We start from the raw sequence: 16813 nt of genomic DNA, 5'->3' as shown, positions 1-16813 counted from the left end.
CGTCACCTAATTGAATATACTACACTACTCTATTTTCACAACAATCCTTCACCTAATCAACCGCAAACAATTAATATAATATTTCTTCTTTTTATTTATTAAAATTAAATATTGTGCATCAACACGTGTTCATCCACGTGTCCATAATTGGCGCAGCATAACACACTGCTATTAATATCTATCTATCTATCTTCATGCAACAAAAATTCATCAAGTGGGTATACCATTTTTTCTTTTCAATGTCGATCAAATTAGCTTTCTCTCTCTTCTTCCTTTCTTCTCTCTTGTTTGAAACTGCATTTCCAGCGTTTTTAGCGCCTCTTACCAAAGACTGGTCAACCCAAAAGTACATGATCACAGTTTACCTAAATACCCCTCCCCGCCCCACTAATTTAGTTCTTGACCTCGGCGCTTCCTTCACTTTAATGGACTGTTCCTCCGCGGCCTACCACTCCTCCCCCACTCCCTGCGGTTCCTCTTTCTGCAGTTCCCAACCATGCAAAAAAGTTTGCTCCACCGATTCCGGTCCACTACTCTCGCTCACCCGGAAACCGCCACTAACGGGTCAACCTTTCATCGGGTCCCTTTCCATGCCCATAACCGACGGCCGGAATCCGGGTCGGCTCGGGTTGATTCCCAAGTTCGTTTTATCATGCACGGAAAGATCTTTACTCAAAGGCGTGATTGCTAAAGATGCCGCCGGTTTAGCCGGTCTGGGCCGGTCTAATTTATCGATCCCAGCGCAGGTTAGCAACTTCACCTCTCAAAACTCGGTGTTTGCGCTTTGCTTGTCCGGTTCGCCCTCCGCCCCTGGCGTGGCGTTTTTCGGTTCGACCGGTCCGTATTTCATTTCCGAAATTGACCTCTCCAAATTTCTTAATTACACCCCACTCCTGCCGAATCCGTCTACGAGCGGGAGCACGGTAGTCAGCTACGCCAACCCTTCGAACGAGTATTTCATTGGTCTGACCGACATAAAAGTCAACGGTAAAGCCCTAGATTTCGATCGTGCGCTTCTGAGATTCAACGGCAAAGGAAATGGTGGGACCAAGTTGAGCACAGTTACACCCTACACCACGCTGCAGAGTACAATTTTCACGGCGTTAACCGAAGCGTTCGTGAACGAGTCGGCTGCGCTCAACCTCACGGTAACGGGAGCCGTGAAGCCGTTTAGGGTTTGCTACAAAGCGGATGACGTCATGAGTACACGCGTGGGACCCGGTTTCCCCACCGTCGATCTCGTGCTGCAGAGCGATGATGTGATCTGGAGAATATTCGGGGCGAATTCGATGGTCAGGATCTTCCGTGGTGACGTGGACGTGTGGTGTTTGGGAGTCTTGGATGGTGGGTCCCACCCGAAATCAGCGGTCGTGATTGGAGGGCATCAGATGGAGGACAACTTGCTGCAGTTTGATCTTGAGTCCAAGAGGCTAGGGTTTAGCTCTTCTCTTCTGGTACATGGTACAATGTGTGGTAATTTTAATTTTACGACCAACAATAATTTGATAATTATGTAATAATTAATTAGGGTTCAACTATTTGTGGTGAAATTGTTAAAATTTGAGGTTTTTTTTTTAACTTGTTTTGGACTTAAATTTTTGTATGTTGAATAGATTAATTTGTTTTGCATTATCGATCGATATACGTAGAACCTCGATAAATTAATAATCGATAAATTAGTAACATCCCTTAAATAAAAATTTATCACATTCCCGACTCGATAAAAAACATATTAAATTACTAGTTCGATGATTTAAACTAATAGTATTTTGCAAGTCCCGATTCTATTAATTTATATAGGTTTAACCGTCGAACAAATAAACAACGCCTAATCCTTAATAGAAACAAGAAATCATGAATTAAAATTCCTAATAATAAATAAAACTGTCTAAAACAAATGAGATGGAAACGAGAACATGATCAGTTTCCGTCAAATCAACCTGCATCCGTTAGGGTTCTCATCACTGAAATAGTTGGGGCCGTAGTGGCTATACTGCTGCGGCGGTGGAGGCATTCGCCGTGGTGGCGGCAACCCCGGCGGAGCGGAGGGAGCGTAACCGGATCTCCAGTGATCACAGCCATCAGCCGGCGGCAGTGCACGAGTGGACGACCCACAACCGCCATTGCCACCGTGACAGTAGTTATTGTTGTTCATGGCACGGTTGCTGTGGTTGTTGTGGTTGTTGTGGCAACAACAACCATGAGCAGTTCCGCCGCTAGATCCTTCGACGAGGCGGTGGTGCGCCGGCACCACCTGTCGCCCGTTGAAATGATCATAGGCGTAAAACTGGGAGGTGTAAGTGTCTAGATCTTGACATGAACCATCGTCGTCGTCGTTAAAGGTGAATTTGATGGTCTTGGTCAACTCAACCTGTTTCAACCTTTTGATTTTGGACAACTGTTCCAGTTGCCGTGGGTCAATCTCTTGGGTTTGACTTACAGATACCGAGCGGTTTTGATTGGCCGTGTGCTGGTTCACGGAAGCTTTGCTGCTGTCCCACATGATCTCCGCCCTTTTCCCTATTTTCGACAGGGCCTTCTGCAGCGCGTACGGGTCTGCTGAACCCGATACCGTCACTTTTCCATTCCGACCATCTATTTCGATAGTCCTCACACCTAAAAGAGAAAAGAAAAATTTAACAGATTACCGTAAATTTGTAATGAAATGATTAAGCTAATGAAACCAAAATCGGTGTTTATATGCTATGCTACACTCGGTGAATTTCACCGAGCTGTTCACACGTGTATAAATTTATATGTATATTACCGTTGATCTTCTGCAGGGCTTTATAGACCTTCTTTTCGCATGCAGGGCAATGGAAGTTAACCTTCAAAACACAAGTCTGCCATCCAAGAAAAATCAAGAAAATGGTGTACAAACTGCATTTAATTTAATATAACATTCATGAAAGAAAACAATTTAGCAAACAAATTAAACACGTGGCTTTTAAATTAAATACTATGTAATTACCCTTGGAGTGATCATGGAGAAATCCATTTGCAAAAATTGAAACAGAGTAGAAGAAGAAGAAGAATTGCAGTGAGTGTTGCAATATGTAGTAATGCTTAGATACAGCATGGAAGGAAATATTTAGGTTTACTCGTTAATTAAAGATATTATTATATCTTTTCCATTTTTAATATATATCGAAATTCAGATATAATTTTCTGTTGTAAAGCAGAGATATTGGAGAAGAATTGGTTGATATTACTAAATAATAGTTTTAAATTTGGAAATATTATTACATTGAGGCTCAATTCATGGAAGAAATATATTTACCTACCATGTTTTCGGTGTCGTAAATCGTGCAATACAATCCGAAACTCCATAAAAATGAAATGATAATAAAATCTGACCGAGAAAAAAGAAATCGAAAAGATATTGTAACAAATTCATACAATAAATAACACAAATTTGCATGAATAAAGTTCTTATTGAAAAGTGATGTTAGTACAAATTAGATAATTGAAGCAATTACTCCCTCTTTTTTGAAGTTTCCCTTTGGTTTACACCAAAAGGGTGCCTTCCATCACTGTGACTGCTTTTCCTCGAAGCAAAACCCTCTGATTTTCGTCGTCGAGATGCAAATTCAAGATGCCACTTCTAGGCGACGCCTAAGTTTTTAAACACATACAATTAACATTGTTAAAGCTATATAGTCTAATGTGATCTGAATATGTGTGTGTGTGTGTGTGGTGACAGAGAGAATGTGTTTACTTGATATGCAATAAAATCGCGTTTCCCGAGCTTCTTGCTCCAGTATGGAGCTAAGGCACAATGTGCACTTCCGCATACAGGGTCCTAAACACCGAGAAACAAAATCGAATCAGATACACAAGGAGAATCAAGAATGTTTGCCATATGTACGAATTCCAACCCGATGAAAAAAACAAAAACCCAACCCAAATGTTATAAATCTATTCTAGATGTGTTTGTGCTCAATATATGTGCATATTAACGAGGTCATATTAGCATATCCTTAAGTATCGTAAACGAACTTGAACTGAAACAGAACAAGAAGTTTTTGATTGATTCCAAAGAGTAACTTTACCTCGTTGATCCCGAGTTTAGGGCAGAAAAAACGACTGAAAAAATCAAAGCCAGAGCCCGTCGGAGCCGGTCCAGTAATGATTAATCCTCTTCTGCCAGGACATTTTAGTATCTCGTCAAAATTGGGTTCGACTTCTTCAACTGCCTTTCCAGATGGTAACACAACCTGTCAAAAATCATACCAGATCTTATCTCAACACTTTACTCTTTAGTCAGACCAAATCATACTAATGGACAGAGCAAAAATTGTCAATGTAATAACAAATTGGAATACGCACAAGGAGGTCATCTCCATTAGTTGTCTTGTGGATCTCGTTCAAAGAAGCTCCGTTCAAGCTTTTTGAAATGATCGCAACCTCAGCATCAGAAGCACCGTTGTATTCCATTATCGGGAGAACTGGAAAATCGAGTTCGATGAGGAAGCTCACAGTTGCATTACCATTAGAGTCAACTACTCTCTTTGCGGTCAAAATCCCGGAGAGAGTCAAGAACTCAATCCGATCAGATTTCACCAAATCGTACGCGAAGAGAAAGTGGGATGCAGCTAAAGTTGCATGTCCACAAAGTTTGACCTGTCCTAACAAATCACAAACTCGGTAATCTGATTCGAGAGTCGACTTATATATATACATACACTCAAATAGTAAGCACCACAAGAAGCAATTAGGCATCAAAATCAGCAATCAAACAAAATTTAAATAATTCAAAATCAGCCTATATTATATGAGAAAATCAAGAGCGCTAGTATATCAAACTGTTAATCGAATCCTACGAAGCATGATAATGTCGCAGCGTATTCCAGTTCATCATGTTTCATCTAATAGCTAAATTTAATGAAACTAAGTACCAACTATCAGAAATTAAGATCAACATATGCAAAAACTCTTTCTAGGTTGAAGTATTCATAATTTATAAATGTTATCTGCTCAGAGTAAAATTACTTTTACTATCAAATTGACAAAATTATATGGTAAACAACAGCATCACCACATTCAATTTTGAGAGTAGAGTTAAATTCGAAGTTTGGGTGTAAAAACTTAAGAACAGAAATTGAAAATCGGTGGACCTCAGCGACGGGAGTGAACCAGCGGAGGCGAAACCTGGGGACGGAGCCGATTACTGAGTCGGTCGACTCGGAGAGACGAGTCAAATAGCAAGTCTCCGATATATTGAACTCACGCGCCACCGCTTGCAGCCAGTCATCATCTCTGTCCTCCTCCAGCAGGCACACCGCCGCCGGATTTCCCTTGAATGCGGAGTCGGTAAATGCATCGACCTGTTTTAATTACATCAAACGATTGTGAAATTAGTCGCCATTACACAATCAAAAAAATCTGTAGTTGAGCAGATATTAAGAGAGATTTTCATTCACCACGCAGTATCTGACGGGCTTTTTTCCCATGGTTAACTGTGTGGATCAAGTGAGCGAACAATTGCGAGAATACTGAGAGTAACGGCGTTATTTACCTTTTGCCCGTTGATCAGCTGTAAAATGACGAAACTGCACTTTAGTTATTAATACACCTAATCTAGCCGAACTTTATAATTTACGGAACCAATCTTCACAACTTATCTTAAACTGATATTTTAAACATTTTGCAACTGCAGTTTTTACTTTTTTTCTTTCTCTTAAGATAAGTTCTCTTAATAAAAATAAATAAAAAATATATTCATCAAAAAATATTTTGGGGGGATTTTTTGCTAATTAAAATAATATAGAGAATTTTTTTCTGCAGTTCGAGATAATATAGGGATACAAATTGCAATTTAGACAAAGATATAGTAATATAGGTAATCCAAATGCGAATCCTGCAAGATTCTTACAGCAGCATACATTATTACAAAGAGAATTGCATGAAAAGTTTGTTATTGAAAAGTGATGTTTAATACAACACATTTGAAGCAATTAGTCCACGTTCGAAGTTTCGCTTTGGTTTACACCAAAAGGCTGCCTTCCATCACTGCAACGGCTTTTCCTCGAAGCAAAACCCTCTTATTCTCGTCGTCGAGATGCAAATTCAATATGCCACTACTAGGCGACGCCTAATTTCAAACACACAAAATTAAAATGATTAAACGAAGATATCTAGTTAAATTGAAAACAGAATGTAATGTGATCTGAATTTGTTTACTTGATATGCAATAAAAATTCATTTTATGAGCTTCTTGCTCTAGTATGGTGCTAATGCACAATGCGAACTTACGCACATGGGATCCTTAAATAAATAAAACTCTCAAATCATATACATGCATATTAGCGAGGTTATATATATATTTGCATGAAGTTGAAGTTTTCGACTAATTCCAAGAATATTTTTTACCTCGTAAATCCCGAGTTTAGGGCAGAAAAAGCGAGTGTAAAAAAGCCAGAGCCCGTTGGAGCAGGTGCATTACTGCCAGAACATTTTAGTATCTCAATGAAATTTGGTTCAACTTCTTCAACTGCCTTCCCAGTTGGTAATAAAACCTGTCCCAAAATCACCATAAAACAATTAAAGTAGCTATTGAACAGAACAAAAAATGATCAAATGTAATAACAAATTCGATCGAGTAGTACGCACGAGGAAGTCATCCACAGTAGTTGTCTTGTAAATCTCATCAAAAAAAGCACCATTCAAGATTTTCGAAATCATTGCTACCTCAGCATTAGCAGCACCATATTTGTATTCGATTACCGGTAAAACTGGGAAATCGAGTTCAATGAGGGAATTATCATGTGCGTATGCACCATGCTTCTCGGAGATGGATGATCCGATCGTTGAGAATCAACCACTCTCTTTGCTATAATAGGGATTGCAAAGTGTATTTAACTTTAAATCAAATTCCAACAATTTGAAGTATCATTATTTTGGCACATTGCACCCTTGAAATATAATTTTTGGCACTTTGCACCCTAAAAAAAAAAAAGTAGAAATTTGCACCATCGAAACACATTAAATCATGTATAATGCACCCAAATGACTTTTGAAGGGTAGTTTAATATTTTTAGCATTTTCTTATGATGTCAAATGTCAACTCAATTCTTATAAAAAAAATGTCAACTCAATCTTCTTTATATCAATTATTTTTAAACTATAAAGTGCAAAAATAAAAATAAATCATCTGATTAACATATTTAAATTTTTTTTAATATATTTTTATCTGAAAATTATATTTTCTTTCAAATATTTTTATCTAATATTTCCACCAATTACAATAAAAGATTCATCAATCGAATAATTTAGTAATAAAATTTTATTTTATTTTGTAAGAAAATATAATTTTTTTTCCATAATCCGAGATTCTTATTTTCGTGCAATCGAAATTAGGTTAAAAGTTGAAGAAAATAACAATCTAATTTATAATTTTGCATCCCAAAGAAAAAACCAATAAAAAATAAAATTACCTTTATTATTCATTTCATGGTGCATTGTGAATGCTTTATTGTTTTTTGATGATGCAAAATGCTATTATTACTTTTTAAGGGTGCAAAATGGAATTAAAACTTACATTTATTAATTATATTTAGGGTGAATTATGGTCACCCCTTTGAAGTAAAGTCAAGTTACGAAGAAATCCCTCTCGTTTGCGTAATTACAGTCACTCCCAACTATGTATTTCCTTACACGTTCACCCTTACATTGACAAATTTACATAGTGGTGTTGGTAAACCGACCGATCGAACGAAAATTCGGTACATGCCAATTAGTGAACCGGTAATTCGATTCGATATTCAGTTATTTATTTATATATATATTTATATGAAATTATTAGTATTTAAACTAAAAGTACTTAAGAAAATATTTTTAATAAAATTTCGAATATTGGGTTATTTACCAAACCGTACGATAAACAATATGAAAATTTGGCGTACTGAAATTTCGGTACGATTTTACCGAATGAACACCTCTAAATTCACCAACTGGAAGGATTTTTTTCGTAAGACAATACATAGTTGAGGAATGACTGTAATTATGCAAACAAGAGGGGTTTTTTTTGTAATTTAACCTTAGTTCAGAGGGTTGGCAACAATTTTCCCTTAAATTTACAAGAAAGTGTAAATGACTTGAAATATACCGGGTTATACTTGCAAAACCACAAGTGTCGGGTACAATCAATCAAACTTCAAAAAGTCCGTAATCTGTTGGGTAAATTACAACCACCGCTTGATGTATGGTCAAATTACGAAAAGACTCATTATGTTTGGGTATTTACAACCACCCATTAACTATAAATCAGTGGTGTCGAATTTAGTGGAATCTTCTAGATTATATGGAATATTCTCAATTTTGTACCCGTTTTATCCCATTCGAGCTCCACATTTTGAAGTAAGATGATCATAAGATATGTTTTTTTGTTTGTATATATCAGATTGTGGTGCATCAGAAACTACATTTTTTGCACACAACGACAAATTAGAAACATTCCACGAAATCTAGAAGATAAAGTTGAATTTGACCACATAAGGGTGGACGTGCCAGTAGATTCATAGTTGAGGGGTAGTTGTAATTACTGAAACATGAGGGGTTTTGTCGTAATTTGACCATAGTGTCGAGGGTCAATATAATTTTCCCTAAATCCTTTTAATCCTTCCAAAAAAAAGGGAATCTTCAAATTAGATGCTTCGAATAGGAGGGCGGCAAAGCCTAAACCGAGTTGTTAATCAATCAGTTAGCGTTAAGTTTGGATTCATATTCCCACAGAAAGAAATCGTTCATTTTTCATCATGAACCATAGATTACCCTAGATTATCAGTTAGCGTTAAGTTTGGATTCATCTTCCCACAGAAAGAAACCGTTCATTTTTCATCATGAACCCTAGATTACCCTAGATTAGAAGTTGTATGTCACGTTATAAATCATGAACCCCTAGATTAGAAAATCATGAACCCCTAGATTAGAAGTTGTATGTCACGTTAGAAATCATGAACCCTAGATTAGAATCATGAACCCTTATTAGAAGTTGTATGTTACGTCACGTTAAAAATCATGTTGTATGTCACGTTAAAAATCATTAACCCTAGATTAGAATCATGAACCCTAGATTAGAAGTGATGTCACGCCACGTTAGAAATCATGTTCTATGTCACGTTAAAAATCATGAACCCTAGATTAGAATCATAAATCATGTTCTATGTCACGTTAAAAATCATTGAACCCTAGATTAGAACCCTAGATTAGAAGTTGTATGGACTTGTTCCCTTAACAACCATGAACCCTAGATTAGAAATTGTATGTCACGGATCTTTTATTGAATGATTACAAATGAGGACCTTACCCTATACTAGTCAACCTCCTTAATGGACGGTGGAGATCTATTCCTACAAAATATCTACAATGGGAGTTCTAGAATCCTTCAAAAATCTCTACATATCTCTATACATTTGGGCCAACTTGTGCCTCACCCTATTTGGGTTAAGTTTTGGGCGTCCTTGACCTCCACAAACCAAGGGAAACTGGCAAAAGGTTGGGCCAAAACTGGCGGGCCATGACATGTAGCTCACGAACTGGGGAAGCATGTCAGACGCAGGTTATGGGACGTGCAAATGAAGAACGAATTGGACAATTGTGTTCAAGAAATCCTGAATGGAAACTTTCAGTTTGGGGATCAAAAAGGTATCCTCGATTTTATGTAATTTCGCGATGAAGGTTAAGATGCAAAGCAAGACCGAATCGCAGACTGATAGGGTTGTGGCCAATGTTGTAAAAGAAATTGTGAAGCAAGACCGAATCGCAGACTGATAGGGTTGTGGCCAATGTTGTAAAAGAAATTGTGAAGGATGACGAGGTTAAAAACTTCTATCAGTCAGGTAATTTGTTCTGTTATTTACGTTTCGGATTCCAAATTATACTTTTGATTATGGAAAAGGATTTGAAATCCTCAACAACGTTTTAAAAAAAAAAAAAAAAACTAAAAATTAGAGCTATAGATTGAAACAATCCCTTTCGCGAATCCTTCTATTTAAATGCACAGTTTTTTATGCGATTTTTCTTTATTTCGAAATCCAGCACAAATTGCAATATGTTCAAATCATGAAGAGTGTAAGGTATGCTCTGGAATCGATGTAACGGCAGACTTCACAGCAACCGAGGTGGTAATACAATTCTTTCTTGACTATGAAAACATATTTACCGGCTCAGAAATGTCAAAACTGAAAAAATTTGTGGATGAACTAAGAACCGCCGACCAAGAGGATAAACTAACAGGTCTGGGGATTTGAACTGTTCTGAAGGTTTACTATTTATAAAATTATGAAATTTTGGAATCTGTTAGATTATTTCGTGACGTTGATTTTGATATAAAAGAGAATATATGTTATTTTGACAAGGTTATCAGTTGTTTCCTAAATTTGGACAGTTTCTGGTACAGTCGTATATATGTTATTTTGAAATTTCATAAATTTTGAATTTATATTTTTAAAGTTGCTCCTGCTGTTCTGAAAAAATCAGCCATAGAATGATGCATTTTCACTCATAACTACGGCTTCACATTTCGTTGAACTATTTTCTAATCTTGTATTGGATGTTTATTTTCAGGGGATACTTTGTTTTATACAACAAAAACATCGAAGGAGGAAAACGGGAATATATCTAATTAGGTGTGCCAATACACGAGGCACCTCAACAAATTCAGAGTAAGGCAAAAGTTTGCTATATTGCATACATTTATTTTTGACAAAGAGATATATATGGTTATCTCATTATAGAACGTATTCAGCCACTGCCTCCTTTCATTCAAGATTTGATTAACCACCTGATGCTATTGAATTTGCTTCCGAAACAGAGGAATCCCAACATCTGCGTCATTAGATACTTTGATGAGGTATATATACTATCGTGCTTCTCTCTCTCTCTCTCTCTCTCTCTCTCTCTCTCTCTCTCTCTCTCTCTCTCTCATTTGTATATATAATTATATATGTTATGCCACAGCCTGCCGGTTTTTGCCCCCTCTCTCGCTCTCTTTGTCTCTCTCTCTATAATTTGATCTGTATATATATGTTATGCCACAGCCTGCCGTTTTTTGCTTGCAATCTCTCTCTCTCGATCTCTCGATAATTTGTACGTATACTCTCGATAATTTGTATATATATGTTATGCCACAGCCTGCCGGTTTTTGCCTGCAATCTTTCTCTTTGTCTCACTCTCTCTCATACACACATATATGATCATACAGGGAGAATTTTCATCACCGTTCGTGAAACCACCCCATTTAGAAGCATATATAGCTACTCTTGTTCTTGTTGATTCAAATATAACATTTGGTCACGCACTTCCATGTGATGAGGTAGGGAACTATAGAGGCGCTTTGGTTCTCTCGATTAAGGAAGGGTAAGCCTAATCATCTATTCAATGCATCTAGTTAAAAAAAAATTAACTAGATGAGACAATCCCTGATCATCTCCAAGATCTAATCGAGTTCTTAGTTCAAATCAGTCCGACTACAAAAAAGATGAGACCAAATGGCTGCAGAATTAACTTCTTTGATGAGGTATTCACGTACATTATCTTCGATAGCATGTTTCGTTTCACATTGAAGAATATGTATTAAGGAAATCGTTTGTGATAATGTAGGGAGAATATTCGCATCCTTTTGTGAAACCACCCCACTTGGAGCAGCCTATTTCGACTTTCATCCTCTCTGAATCGAAAATGGCTTTCGGTCACATGATTGCTAGTGACAATGAAGGAAATTGTAGAGGATCTCTCATGCTTTCTCTCAACGAAGGGTATGTACTTTCTTCAACGTGTCTTATGTATATATAGAATATCACCACAATCTATATAGAATATCACAACAATCTAATTCGAAAACGGTTTTGCAGGTCTCTTTTAATCATGGACGGAAATAGTTCAAGTACAGCACGCCATGTGCGCCTCACCAAACAAGAGGATAACTATTACTTTTTCACACAAATAGGTGAGCATAACGATCCTGGCTTTTTTTTTTTTTTTTAATGATGCACTAATGTTAATATACCTACTTCATTTTTACCCGCTCGAACGAATTTTAATTATTTTATTATAACAAAGTCTAGCTCTAGCTGAACTTTGTAATCCATGGAACCAATCTTCACAACTGATCTTAAATTGGTATTTCAAACATTTTGCAAATGCAGATTTTACTTTTATTTCTCTTAAGATAAGCTCTCTTAATTAAAAAGAAAATCATCAAAAATATTTTGGGGGATTTTTGCTAGTTAAAATAATATAGAGATTTTTTTTCTGCAGTTCGAGATAATATAGGGATATGAATTGCAATTTAGTCAAAGATATAGTAATATAAGGAATCCAAACGCAAATCGTGCAAGATTCTTACAGCATTATTACACAGAGAAAAGTTTCTTATTGAAAAGTGATGTTTAATACAACACATTCAAAGCAATTAGTCCACGTTCGACGTTTCGCTTTGGTTTACACCAAAAGGGTGCCTTCCATCACTGCAACAGCTTTTCCTCGAAGCAAAACCCTCTGATTTTCGTCGTCGAGATGCAAATTCAATATGCCACTTCTAGGCGACGCCTAATTTCAAACACACAAAAATTTAAATGATTAAATGAAGATATCTAGTTTAATTGAAAATAGAATTTGAATGTGTTTACTTGATATGCAATAAAATCGCATTTTCCGAGCTTCTTGCTCCAGTATGGTGCTAATGCACAATGCGCACTTCCGCACACGGGATCCTTCAATAAAGAATAAAAACCCACAAATGATATTCATGCATATTAACGAGATCATATATATATATATTTGCATGAAGTTGAAATTTTCGATTAATTCCAAGAGTATTTATACCTCGTAAATCCCGAGTTTAGGGCAGAAAAAGCGACTGTAAAAATCAAAGCCAGAGCCCGTCAGAGCAGGTGCAGTAATGATTAATCCTCTGCCAGAACATTTTAGTATCTCAACGAAATTTGGTTCAACTTCTTCAACTGCCTTCCCAGTTGGTAATAAAACCTGCCCCAAAATTTACCATAAAACAATTGAAGTAGCTATTGAACAGAAAAAAAAATGATCAAATGTAATAACAAATTCGATCGAGTACTACGCACGAGGAAGTCATCCACAGTAGTTGTCTTGTAAATCTCATTAAAAGAAGCACCATTCAAGCTTTTAGAGATCATTGCCACCTCAGCATTCGTTGCACCATTGTATTCGATTACCGGTACAACTGGGAAATCGAGTTCGATGAGGGAATTATCAGGTGTGAATGCACCATTCTCGGATATGGATGAATCTGACGATTGAGAATCAACCACTTTCTTTGCGGTCAAAATCCCGGAGAGAGTAGAGAACTCTATTGTATCGGATTTCACCATTTCGTATGCGAAGAGAACGTGGGATGCAGCTAAAGTTGCATGTCCACAGAGTTTTACCTGTACTAACAAATCACCAACTTAAAAAATCTGATTTTTTTATAATTGACATATGTAGAATTTGAATCAAACAATAAATCACCACAAAATTCAATTAGGCAAATATGTATTAGAGTTTAGTATCTAACATTCAATTGAAATAGTTTAAGGGGTTATTTGACTCCAGGGGTATAGTTTAGGGGGGGTATTGGATAGTTTTCTAAGTTTGGGTGGTATTTTGTGCGGATGCTTATAGTTCGGGGTGCAAAGTGTATTTCACGTTAAATCAAATTTCAACAATTAGAAGGATGAAATTATAAATATAAAAAGAGCGAAAATTGGTTGACCTCAGCAACGATAGTGAACCAACGGAGGCGAAACCTGGGAACAGAGGCGACTACTGAGTCGGCCGACTCGGATAGCGGACTCAGAAAGCAAGTCTGCGAAATATTGAACTCACGCGCCACCGCTTGTAGCCAATCATCATCTCTCTCATCCTCCAGCAAGCACACCGCCGCCGGATTCCCCTTGAATGCGGAGTCGGTAAATGCATCAACCTGTTTGTTTTTCAGTACAATATCAAATTATTATGAAATGAAAATCTGTGGATGAGTAAAAAATGAAGAAAAGACTGAAAATTACCAGGAAGTATTTGACGGACTTATTTGCCATGATTAGCTTTCTGTGCAACAAATTAGCGAGCGATTATGCCTTAATAATGAATTTACTGATACAAATTAACATCCTACTTTTCAACATTCAAACATTTTGTCTTGTCAACAAAAGACTGCCACCATTTTTTCTTTCTTAAATACAATACTATATTATCACACATTGATGAAGGTATTCACCAAACTTCAATTTTTAATTATTTATTTATATTTTGTGGGCATTAATTGATATTGAAATTAATATTTATTTATTTATTTGGTAGACACTATTTATTTATAAATTGATAATGAAACTAAGCTAACTGTAAATCTGAAATATAATTACAAAGAAAACCTTAACCATTAATATTCTGAATGCTTCAGAGCCCAGATACCATCTAATATTTTTGCCTGTCTGAAGAAATGAGGCATTTCTACACAGCAAATTCTACCTATCTTTGGGTCAGTAAAAGCAAATTATTAACAATGGTTAAAAAAACAGACAGTAATTGCCGATACATCCAACGAAACTAACCACGGTTAAGTAAACTAAATGCACAGGTTGGTTTTTTCAATAGTACACATTGATACAAACATAGCAATATGGATCACCAGAATCCTTCTTTCGCCATTTTCAGAAAGTTGCATAGCGTGATTTTCGGTAGATCCGAAGAACCCAACTGCTTCTTCTTCCTTATCCTCGTCATCTTCAATGTTTCACTTCCTTTTGACTGGTCAACTGTAGTCGAAACCAGATTATAGAACTGTTTCAAGAAAAAAAAAACATTAGTGTGAATTCTTTTTTTCGCTTGGTTCTGAGAAATTTCGGGGGTAGCAAATTTACAACTGAATAGATTATTAAGAAAATAAATTAAAATTAGAACGATATTGTAAGTATATATAGATATATATACCTCACAAACGCCATGCAATAGTAAGCGATTGAAAGGATCTTGAACATGCAGCACCAGAACATCTGCATCCTCGTTGCCCTCGACAAATGATCGTACGCATTCCTGAAATATATTATTCCATTTTATATAAGATACAATAAAGTATAAACTATACCCTTCAATTTCCTTCTAGTGTAAAACATGCTCCAAGCAAACAAACGAGATGCAAGAGAAGACACGACTACTACAATCATCAATTTGTGTAGAAGCACGAAACAATCAATTTATTCTTCTCATTGCTTTAAATTGAAAAATTGTCAATGTCCGAAATAGTGATTATATGATATTGTAGAAATGTCGTAATTAATCATAATCGGGCAAAAAATTAAGTACCTCGAAGCTATTGATCAAGTCAGAAAGATAACAACGACGAAGTGCCTCTCGAGTTCTACTATCTACCCTGTGCCAAGCAGTCACTGCAGCAACTTTATCTGCATCTAGTCGATCTCTCCCCTTCGTTGACGATTTTTCATGACTTCTTATAATAGATGCCTGCAAATGAAAAGAAAACTTATACGATTCCATAATATATCATTGCAGAATGTTATAAAGATGAAAACCCTACAACATAAGAAATACTACATGATATGTAAACAAAAAGAGACAACACACACCTCCTTGTCCATGTCTATAGTTCTGAAATTATCCCACTCCTCCATATTCGTCATTGAAAAAGTCGAAGGAGGCACCTCATCACCTAAAAAATCAAATGCATTTAAAAATACTAGGATATTTAGTTGCCCAAAAACAATGCCGCGAATCTTGACAAAGAGAAATAAAGCAACGGAAAAGGAAAAAAAGAACTCTCGAAGTAATATCTTCATGTTATGAATTCAGTTAAATCAAACTTAAACAATTCTAGTAAGTTTCAACAATTTAATAACATAAATAAGTAGATAGATTAATCATTAATCAACCCTTTTTTTTCGAAGAACAAACTTACCCCAAGGTGGTGGGGCAAAGAGTCCTCTAATTTCCTCGGCATTCAAACGAGGAACGAGCTCCATTAACAAGCGATCGTTTACCCATCTACGAGTTCTTCGGTTACTAACCTACATAATATAATTTTACGTTCGTCACAATATGTTATATACAAATCTATGCACCTAATCAAATTAAAAAGCATATTAGCAGGTATTCATGATTTTGTTTGTCTATCAGGAATTCCAAAACTCAATATACAAAATAAACCTTAATGTGAAAGTATAAGAATACAAGTCACTGAATTGAATACACACACACACACACATACACACATAATTAAAAGAGAGGTGAGAATTTACTGTTCCAGCCAATCCTTCTAGAATCTCAATCTTCTTCTCAATTTCAATTCCTCGAGATTTCACATTTGCACCTGCAATTATATTCAATATATAAATAAAAAAAAAAAAGGGAAAAAAAAAGATTTACAGTTTATAACCTAAAATCAGATCACTGAAACAATCATAAGAAAACAGGAAAAAGAAAATCATAGTAGAAATCGAACCTTTGGGATTGTCGAAGAGGGAGGTGTACATAAGAAGATCTTGCTCCGTCTGCAAAATTTCAGGTGTCGCCATGGTTGCCTGTAATTAATTGGCTGAAGTTTCTACAGATTGAGTTCTCGGAAAGATACGGAAACTGTAAATCTGATTGAATCTTCCTTTGGGAGAAAAACTTTGAAAGGTTTTGAATGAAGAAGGACCAAACACGGTCTACAGAAGTCTAGAGAGAGAGAGAATATGCTTTGCTTTCTGGGTAAATTGGAAAATTGTGGTGCACAATTAATTATAATATTCTGTATCTCAAATTCTAAATCAATTTCACTTTATTTTATTTATTTATT

General features: G+C 36.2%; 6 protein-coding genes and 1 long non-coding RNA gene across 7 annotated transcripts; 2 read left to right on the top strand and 5 right to left on the bottom strand.

Moving 5' to 3' along the window:
• Positions 1–218: 218 nt before the first annotated feature.
• Positions 219–1573, top strand: LOC105957846 (putative aspartic proteinase GIP1). The gene has a single exon (XM_012981822.2). It carries the CDS (start codon positions 240–242, stop codon positions 1515–1517), a length of 1278 nt encoding a protein of 425 aa, XP_012837276.2. The 5' UTR covers positions 219–239; the 3' UTR covers positions 1518–1573.
• A 150-nt stretch (positions 1574–1723) lies between these two features.
• On the bottom strand, positions 1724–3426 carry LOC105956743 (uncharacterized). Its single transcript, XM_088816241.1, has 3 exons — positions 3285–3426; positions 2768–2843; positions 1724–2616 (listed from the first exon to the last, which is right to left on the bottom strand). Exons 1-3 carry the CDS (start codon positions 3285–3287, stop codon positions 1931–1933), a joined length of 765 nt encoding a protein of 254 aa, XP_088672367.1. The 5' UTR covers positions 3288–3426; the 3' UTR covers positions 1724–1930.
• Positions 3326–5551, bottom strand: LOC105953379 (uncharacterized). Its single transcript, XM_012977043.2, has 6 exons — positions 5424–5551; positions 5118–5327; positions 4330–4623; positions 4053–4217; positions 3719–3802; positions 3326–3615 (listed from the first exon to the last, which is right to left on the bottom strand). Exons 1-6 carry the CDS (start codon positions 5451–5453, stop codon positions 3508–3510), a joined length of 891 nt encoding a protein of 296 aa, XP_012832497.2. The 5' UTR covers positions 5454–5551; the 3' UTR covers positions 3326–3507.
• A 295-nt stretch (positions 5552–5846) lies between these two features.
• On the bottom strand, positions 5847–7983 carry LOC105956751 (uncharacterized). The gene is given in 6 exon segments (XM_088817409.1): positions 5847–6094; positions 6184–6267; positions 6373–6416; positions 6419–6518; positions 6613–6783; positions 7927–7983. Coding segments are annotated over 6 exon segments (564 nt in total). The 3' UTR covers positions 5847–5986.
• A 3432-nt stretch (positions 7984–11415) lies between these two features.
• On the top strand, positions 11416–11934 carry LOC148770876 (uncharacterized). Its single transcript, XR_016030993.1, has 3 exons — positions 11416–11518; positions 11602–11756; positions 11853–11934. It is a non-coding gene; the product is annotated as an uncharacterized LOC148770876 (long non-coding RNA).
• Positions 11935–12288: 354 nt separating this feature from the next.
• Positions 12289–14189, bottom strand: LOC105956770 (uncharacterized). The gene is made up of 6 exons (XM_088816240.1): positions 14028–14189; positions 13733–13942; positions 13083–13406; positions 12826–12987; positions 12630–12713; positions 12289–12549 (listed from the first exon to the last, which is right to left on the bottom strand). Exons 1-6 carry the CDS (start codon positions 14055–14057, stop codon positions 12442–12444), a joined length of 918 nt encoding a protein of 305 aa, XP_088672366.1. The 5' UTR covers positions 14058–14189; the 3' UTR covers positions 12289–12441.
• A 166-nt stretch (positions 14190–14355) lies between these two features.
• LOC105953390 (R3H domain protein) lies at positions 14356–16780 on the bottom strand. Its single transcript, XM_012977053.2, has 7 exons — positions 16475–16780; positions 16272–16342; positions 15932–16040; positions 15603–15685; positions 15322–15480; positions 14950–15051; positions 14356–14799 (listed from the first exon to the last, which is right to left on the bottom strand). The coding sequence occupies exons 1-7, from the start codon at positions 16545–16547 to the stop codon at positions 14644–14646; spliced, it is 753 nt and encodes a 250-aa protein (XP_012832507.2). The 5' UTR covers positions 16548–16780; the 3' UTR covers positions 14356–14643.
• Positions 16781–16813: the final 33 nt, after the last annotated feature.

The sequence above is a fragment of the Erythranthe guttata genome, chromosome 4 (assembly GCF_056151865.1).
Source record: "Erythranthe guttata isolate IM_541 chromosome 4, IM_541, whole genome shotgun sequence".
NCBI lineage: Eukaryota > Viridiplantae > Streptophyta > Magnoliopsida > Lamiales > Phrymaceae > Erythranthe > Erythranthe guttata.
This window is presented reverse-complemented; position numbering and strand designations above follow the sequence as displayed.

Coding starts and splice junctions, on each gene's coding strand:
- LOC105957846 (XM_012981822.2), top strand. CDS start 240: ATGTCGATCAAATTAGCTTTCTCTCTCTTCTTCCTTTCTTCTCTCTTG.
- LOC105956743 (XM_088816241.1), bottom strand. Junction 2,617..2,767: donor AGCCCTGCAGAAGATCAACG/GTAATATACATA, acceptor TTTCTCTTTTAG/GTGTGAGGACTATCGAAATA.
- LOC105953379 (XM_012977043.2), bottom strand. CDS start 5,453: ATGGGAAAAAAGCCCGTCAGATACTGCGTG. Junction 4,624..5,117: donor GGTTCACTCCCGTCGCTGAG/GTCCACCGATTT, acceptor TTGTTAGGACAG/GTCAAACTTTGTGGACATGC. Junction 3,616..3,718: donor GCGATTTTATTGCATATCAA/GTAAACACATTC, acceptor TTAAAAACTTAG/GCGTCGCCTAGAAGTGGCAT.
- LOC105956770 (XM_088816240.1), bottom strand. CDS start 14,057: ATGGCAAATAAGTCCGTCAAATACTTCCTG. Junction 12,988..13,082: donor CTACTGTGGATGACTTCCTC/GTGCGTAGTACT, acceptor ATTTTGGGGCAG/GTTTTATTACCAACTGGGAA. Junction 12,550..12,629: donor GCGATTTTATTGCATATCAA/GTAAACACATTC, acceptor GTTTGAAATTAG/GCGTCGCCTAGAAGTGGCAT.
- LOC105953390 (XM_012977053.2), bottom strand. CDS start 16,547: ATGGCGACACCTGAAATTTTGCAGACGGAGCAAGATCTTCTTATGTAC. Junction 16,041..16,271: donor TAGAAGGATTGGCTGGAACA/GTAAATTCTCAC, acceptor TATATTATGTAG/GTTAGTAACCGAAGAACTCG. Junction 15,686..15,931: donor CTTTGCCCCACCACCTTGGG/GTAAGTTTGTTC, acceptor TTGATTTTTTAG/GTGATGAGGTGCCTCCTTCG.